The sequence below is a fragment of the Austrofundulus limnaeus genome, unplaced genomic scaffold, assembly GCF_001266775.1.
Source record: "Austrofundulus limnaeus strain Quisiro unplaced genomic scaffold, Austrofundulus_limnaeus-1.0 Scaffold102, whole genome shotgun sequence".
Classification (NCBI taxonomy): domain Eukaryota; kingdom Metazoa; phylum Chordata; class Actinopteri; order Cyprinodontiformes; family Rivulidae; genus Austrofundulus; species Austrofundulus limnaeus.
This window is the reverse complement of record NW_013952504.1, coordinates 1217796-1224323: the sequence shown is the minus strand read 5'-3', so window position 1 is coordinate 1224323 and position 6528 is coordinate 1217796. Positions and strand designations below refer to the sequence as shown.

Below are 6528 nucleotides of genomic sequence, written 5' to 3'. Positions count from 1 at the left end.
ATGCGCGAAGGGAACATTCAGTGCTTTTAGCACCGCCCTCTGGCGGTCAGTAGGGATGAAATAGAACAGTTTTATTGCCATCGTCAGTGATAAACACAGACTAGGAACTTGCAGTTAAGAACACCCATTCTTATTACACACATAACAAACGTTGGGGAGAACGGATGTTCAGGTCTTTCGCAAAATGGTCGCGCTACCTTTTGCAGCTTGGAATACACACAATAGGAAAGATGAGTTTAAAAAAAGATGCTCTGATCCTATGTTTACAGAAAAACAGAATCAAACGCTTAAAAAAATAAACAAACACTCGCTCAGTGCAAGGCAGCTAAGGAAGGGAGGGGTCTGGGGGTCAAACACATGGTATGGGGTGGGGTGGAGCCAGTGATGCTTAAGGTTAATACTCCGTGCTGGAACCAATCAAAGACCTCCAGAGTCCAAAACAAGTTGTTATCAACCAAAGCACAAATCACCAGAGTTCAGTTCTCTGTCTCCACCCATCGTGGCCTTCAGACTGGTCCACCCACGGATGATACAGGAAGGGGATGGAGAATCAAGCCTTTGTTTCATGTGTCATCCAGGGAGTTTGATAACTGCCGAGCCAAGATCAGCAGCTGCAGGGATCCAAAAGATAAACACAATTGTTTGGGACAAGCAGCCTGATTTTCTCTCTGCTTTAAGTCTGTAACTGCATCTCTGTGATGGCGAAAATGCCAATGTTCCGAATTCATTACCTCCTCGCATCTCTTCTGTCTGAAACTTCACCCAGGTGTAGCGTCACTCCTCACGGGCACGCTGCTGAACTGTGATTCTCGTCAGAATCACATCCAGTTTGCGACTTATATGCCCCAACATCAGAGTCTGTGCGTTTCCAGTACGGGAGACTCCATCCATGGTTCCTGACAGCTTCTCACAGGACCGAACTGCTGTCAGGATCACTTTCATTTTCCGATAAACCAGGACTCCTCCACAGCCGATCAGCAGGAATCCAGTTATGATAAATCCAAATATATACAAATCTTCCACATTTTCAATGGAAAGCGGCGCCAAACAGATGAGGTTCCACCCCCAAGAACCAGACACTCACCCTGCCACCACCATTCCACTGGGACAGCTGCTCTCCCCTCGTTCCAATCTCAGTGTGGAAACAATAGTGTTGATTGCGTTCAGAGACCAGTTGACTAAATCCATAATTCCTTTTGTTTTCGGATGATAGGTAGAGGAAAGGCTTGAAAAAAAGCTGCAAAGCAGGGGAGGATGGACAGGTTCGGGAGAGAGAGCAAAAAGCGTCCGACTCCTCTGAAGGCCAAGCAGAAATAATAGTAATAATAATAATAACTTACAACCCGTTGTGACTGTTTAGTTTGTCTTGCTTTGTGTGTTATAGTTTGGCATGCACTCAGATCTGGGTAAGGTCATTCAGAGTCTACTGGATGAGTTCTGGAAAAGTCCTCCTGCCTTGATGTCCTCTGGAACTGCAGGCTTTCCTTTGTGAGTGTTTTTTGTTAATCGTCCAGTATGATCAGCAAGCCTTTATTTTTATTTACAATCGTTTGCTGGAGGTTTTTAATAAGTTGTTGATATATTTTTCTGCATATATTAGATATGTTGAGATGTATTTGATGTTTTTATTTTCCTCCTACAGCAGTATGTACAAGCCATCAGGCATCCCTCCTTATCCCTCCCAGGCTTTCCATTATGGTCCTCGCCATGTTGGTCCCAGTCCAACGCCGCCTCCAGGTTCCGGTCCAGCTCCGTCACCCGCCCCCATGCCTCACCCAGGGGTTGACATGGCTCACGGACCCCCTCGAGCTCCTGCATACGGACTGATAACTGACCTGCCAGTACCCATCCCGACTGGAGACTCACAGGTAAACTGCTTATTATGATTGGACACTAGTACATTGGTCAAGTCCTTTCTTGGAAACAAAGAAACATAAATAATCTTTTTACTGTAGCTCTTTCCTAATTAGGCATTATGAAAAAATGTCCTCAGTAAGACAAAAATGAAGTTCAGTGTGTTAAATTCAACAAACTAGACATAATTGATAATGCCTCTCAAGGACTGCACCACTGACGGACCAAGTATTTCTTCCACATTATGAACCTTTTAAAATGAAAGACAAAAACACATAGTTCATGCATGCATTGCATAACTTGGTTAATTTTTAAAATCGGGGTTTTTTTTAGTTTAAAATTTTGATTTAGTAAGCCTTGCTTGTTCTTCTGCCTGGGTTCAACTGTGGCTTCAAACTGTAGCGTACTATAAGGTTGTGTTTGTCAGGATTTGTTAGAGTCGCAACTACTAACAGTGCAGTGATTTGCCAGCCCATCAAATGTTTGTTATAGGATGGTGTTTGTGTCATATTATATACATATTGCACCTGAATTTCTCCTTGCGTGTCAAGGCTGTTTTTATTTTATTCTATCCTTGCTTTAGTTTCATATGGAAGCGACTGTATGTCTTTTGTTGCTTCATTTTGAATTATGCAAATTAGATGCTACACTGGCTCTGCATTTGACATAAGTGATAACAAAGAGGAATTTGTCCGACAGCAGCACCAGTTTTCCTGGCCCACAGCTGGATTTTTACGTAGATGAAAAAGAACTAGTTTTGAATTAACTACAACCCCAATTCCAATGAAGTTAGGACGTTGTGTAAAACTAAAATAAAAATGAATATAATTCATTTCAACCTATATTCAACTGAAAACACTACAAAGAAAAGATATTTAGTGTTCAAACAGATAAACTTCATTGTTTTTGTTGCAAATATTCACCCATTTTAAGGTCGTATTCAGACCTGACAATTTGCTCCCACTTCAAACGAACCAGAGTTTGTTTCCAGCGTTGGTCCGGACCTTTTGTGCAGGTGTGAATACACTCATGCGAACTCTGGTGCGGATCAAACAACCGGACCGAGACCTGCTTTTTGAGGTGGTCTCGGTCCGCTTCCAAACAAACTCTGGTGCGGTTCACTTCAGTTCGCTTCTGGTGTGAATACAGACCGGACTCTAACCGAACCAATTGCATAAAACATGCACCTTTTTGGACTTCACGGGCCACCATTGCTGAGCTAAATAAACTGAAATCCTACCTGTTTCGTCGTCTCCTGTTAGCAGCTCTGCTGGCAGCATGTTGTGGGTCAGAACACGCAGAGCACCTCGTCTCCTTTGGGTCGCGGGACACATTTACTGACGTGGCTCCAAAATTAGAATATCATCACAAAACCACCATTAAATTAGCTGCTTCTGACATTTTAAATGCTATTACAGTTGTACTATCAGCAAAAATGTGCACATCAGAACCGCAGCATGCAGGACTTCCTTGTTTTCTTCTGTGTCTGTGCGCTTAGTCCCGCCCCCGTCCTTTCTGTCCAATGGGAGCAATGATCATCACCCTGTGGCTTTGTTTACAAGTTATAGTTTGTTTGCAAAAAAGCACAATGTGAATGCAAACCTCACCAAATGAAATAAATAAATAAATAAATAAATAAATAAAGTCCACTTTTGGTCTGGACCAAACAAGTGGACCAAAGGACTTTCCTTGTCTGAATACACCCTAAATTTGATTCTTGCAACATGTTCCATAAAAGCTGGGACAGTGTATGTTTATCACTGTGTTTCATTACTTTTCCTTTTAACAGCAATCAATAAGTGTTTAGGAAATGAGGACATACTGTAATTATTAAAGCTTTGTAGATGAAATTCTTTCCCATCCGTGCTTGAGGAATAACTTCAGTTGCTCAATAGTCCAGAGTCTGTGTTGTCGTATTTTGTGCTTCATAATGCTCCACACATCTTCACTGGAAGACAGGCCATGACTGGAGGTCTAGTATTTTACTACGAAGCCACACTGCTGTAACACGTGCAGAATGTGGCTTGGCATTGTCCTGCTGAAATAAGCAGGACGTCCCTGAAAAAGACGTGGCTTGGATGGCAGCACATGTTGCTCTAAAACCTGTATGTAGCTTTCAGTATTAATGGAGCCTTCACAGATGTGCAAGTTACTCATGCTATGGGCACTAACACACCCCTATACCATCAGAGAGGCTGACGTTTGAACTTTGAGCTGAAAACGGTTCAGACAGTCCTTTTCCTCTTTGGCCCAGAGGACACCACGTCCATGTTTTCCAAAAACAGTTTGAAATGTGGACTCATCAGACCACAGGACACTTTCACTCTGTGTCAGTCCATCTCAGATGAGCTCAGAGAAGCCAGCAACATTTCTGGGTGTCGTTGACATAGTGGCTTTGGCTCTGCATGGTAGAGATTTAACTTGTACTTGTAGATGTAACAAAGATCTGTGTTCACTGGTAGTGGTTTTCTGAAGTCTTCATGGGCCCATGTGGTGATGTCAGTTACAGAATGATGTGGGTTTTTAATGCAGTGCTGCTTCAGGGATCGCAGGTCGCAGACATTCATCATTGGTTTGCAGCTTTGCTGCTTACTTGCAGAGATTTGTCCAGATTCTATAAATCTTTTGATGATATTATGGACCACAGATGCCTAAATTCTAATAACAGTAGTATATTAAGAAACATTCAGAAACAGTTGGACTATTTGAATACGCAGGTGTTCACAAAGTGGTGAACCTCACCACAGACTCCCTTGTGAACAACTGAGCCTTTCATGGATGCTCCCATTATACCTAATCATGACGCTCACCTGTTTCCAATTAACCTGTTCGCCTGTAGAATTATTTTTGAGCATTCATTACCTTCCCCAGTCTTTTGTTGCCCCGTCACAGCTTTTTAGGAACATGTTGCAGGCATGAAATTCAAAATGAGTAAATTTTTGCAAAAGAAAAAAGCAAAGTTTATACGTTTGAACTTTAAATCATCATTGTATTTTGTTTGTTTGTTTGTTTTACACAACGTTCCAACTTTATTGGAATTGGGGCTGTAAAACATCTTTGGAGAAACTGGGTCAAGTTGTTATTTTTGGCTCAGTGTGCATCAGAATGCTCCAGAATAATAAATGAAAAAAGAAACATTTTCAGAGATTTTCTGTGTCACTCATGATTATCGACCTGTTTGTTTGAAAGTAATGTAATTTTTTTTTTGCACTTTGCTTTTCTTGGTTATATTCCAGATAAATCAGCTGTAAATGAACTGTTCCAGTGTAAGTCAGCTGTTTTATTTCTGTCTCTTCCAGGCGGGGCTGAATGGACACGTGTACAAGATGCCCGAGATTCCCGAGTCTTTTCCTGAACTCTGTGACATGAAGTAAAGTACCTCATATATCAGTTTTAACACGTCGTTGGTATTTTTTATGAAGTCATAGTGCAAAGCACTGATGATGAGGGTTTATCAGAATTATTGTTTTAAATGTTGGATGTGATTCTCCAGCTCTTATGTGGTTTTCTTCCTCCCTGTTTGTAGTTTGACTCAGTTGTCAGAGATGTCTGAAAACGAGGTTGTGCTGCTGGAGTTCTTTGCGGGTTTGCCACAACTCAAACAAGTTGCCAGTGATAAAGAAGAGTTCATCACAAGTATAGTGGAGATGGCGAGTAAGTTTCTCTTGTGTCGTGCCCTGAACAGCAGGCCTCTGTCAGTCACGCGTTGATTAAAACTTGTAAATCTTCTGCTCATTCGTAGGAAAAAACCTGCAGATGGAGCCACAGCTGGAGGGAAAGAGACAAGAGATGCTCTACAAGGTCAGCTCTTACAACATTTCTTTAGTACAAGCATAACAAACACATTCCCACCATTGTGCGGTTCCTGATGACGTGTTTTCTGTCTGTTGTGTTGACAGTATGAACAGCTGACTCAGATGAAGTCAGCTTTTGAGACAAAGATGCAGAGGCAGCACGAGCTCAGTGAGGTAAATGGCTACACTCATCACATCATTTAAAATAAATACTTAAAAGCTGATGCACATTTGGACCGAGGTCTTTGATTAGCTCATCACGTACTTATTCTCTACTTTTATGAGTCAAACAATGTTTTAGTCGCCATTAAGTGGAGTTGTACTTTTAATTGAAGCTTAGCATAACTGATGTGTCAGTGTCGATTATATTAGCATTAGAAAACAAAAAGAAAAGCATCATAAGGACTCATGTTGAAGGTCATTTTTTCTTGTTTAGACTGACTCCAGTCCAAGTTAACCAAACCATAGACTCACTCATAAGACGGTTCAGACTGACGTGTGTTCTGTCCGCCGAGCGTTCAGAAAAAACACGAAGGTGGAAAGGCGAGTAAAGCGAGCCCGCCTCTGATGCCCCTCTGAGCCACCAAGCTGCAGAGCATCAGAGCCGGGCAGATGTTCAGAGCTCAGAAAATGATAATGAGCTGATGACATCAGTGAGCAACTGCAGGATTAATCAACAGATTTATTACTGAGGGAATATTAAAGATGACGCGAAACAACAACTTTGTAGTTTAAAAACATTGAAACACAGAAAGGCTAAAAATCAGTTACCATATTTATTCATGTACAGTATAATACGAGCTCGAGTGTGATGCAATCCAAAAATTTTTAACTTAAACAGCATAAAAAAATCTAATTAGCAATAATCTGTGTATAATAC

At 41.5% G+C, this 6528-nt stretch overlaps 1 protein-coding gene across 2 annotated transcripts in view; it reads left to right on the top strand.

Moving 5' to 3' along the window:
• The window catches only part of vps37a (VPS37A subunit of ESCRT-I), a 29249-nt gene that overhangs the window by 9949 nt on the left and 12772 nt on the right, over nucleotides 1–6528 (top strand). Inside the window, exons 5-10 of one of the 2 annotated variants that reach the window (XM_014013517.1) lie at nucleotides 1385–1488; nucleotides 1646–1868; nucleotides 5154–5224; nucleotides 5381–5508; nucleotides 5597–5655; nucleotides 5754–5822. In XM_014013517.1, the coding sequence (XP_013868971.1) occupies nucleotides 1385–1488; nucleotides 1646–1868; nucleotides 5154–5224; nucleotides 5381–5508; nucleotides 5597–5655; nucleotides 5754–5822 (654 nt within the window). Of the gene's footprint in view, nucleotides 1–1384; nucleotides 1489–1642; nucleotides 1869–5153; nucleotides 5225–5380; nucleotides 5509–5596; nucleotides 5656–5753; nucleotides 5823–6528 lie in introns of both variants that reach the window. The other variant, XM_014013516.1, reaches the window with a different exon arrangement.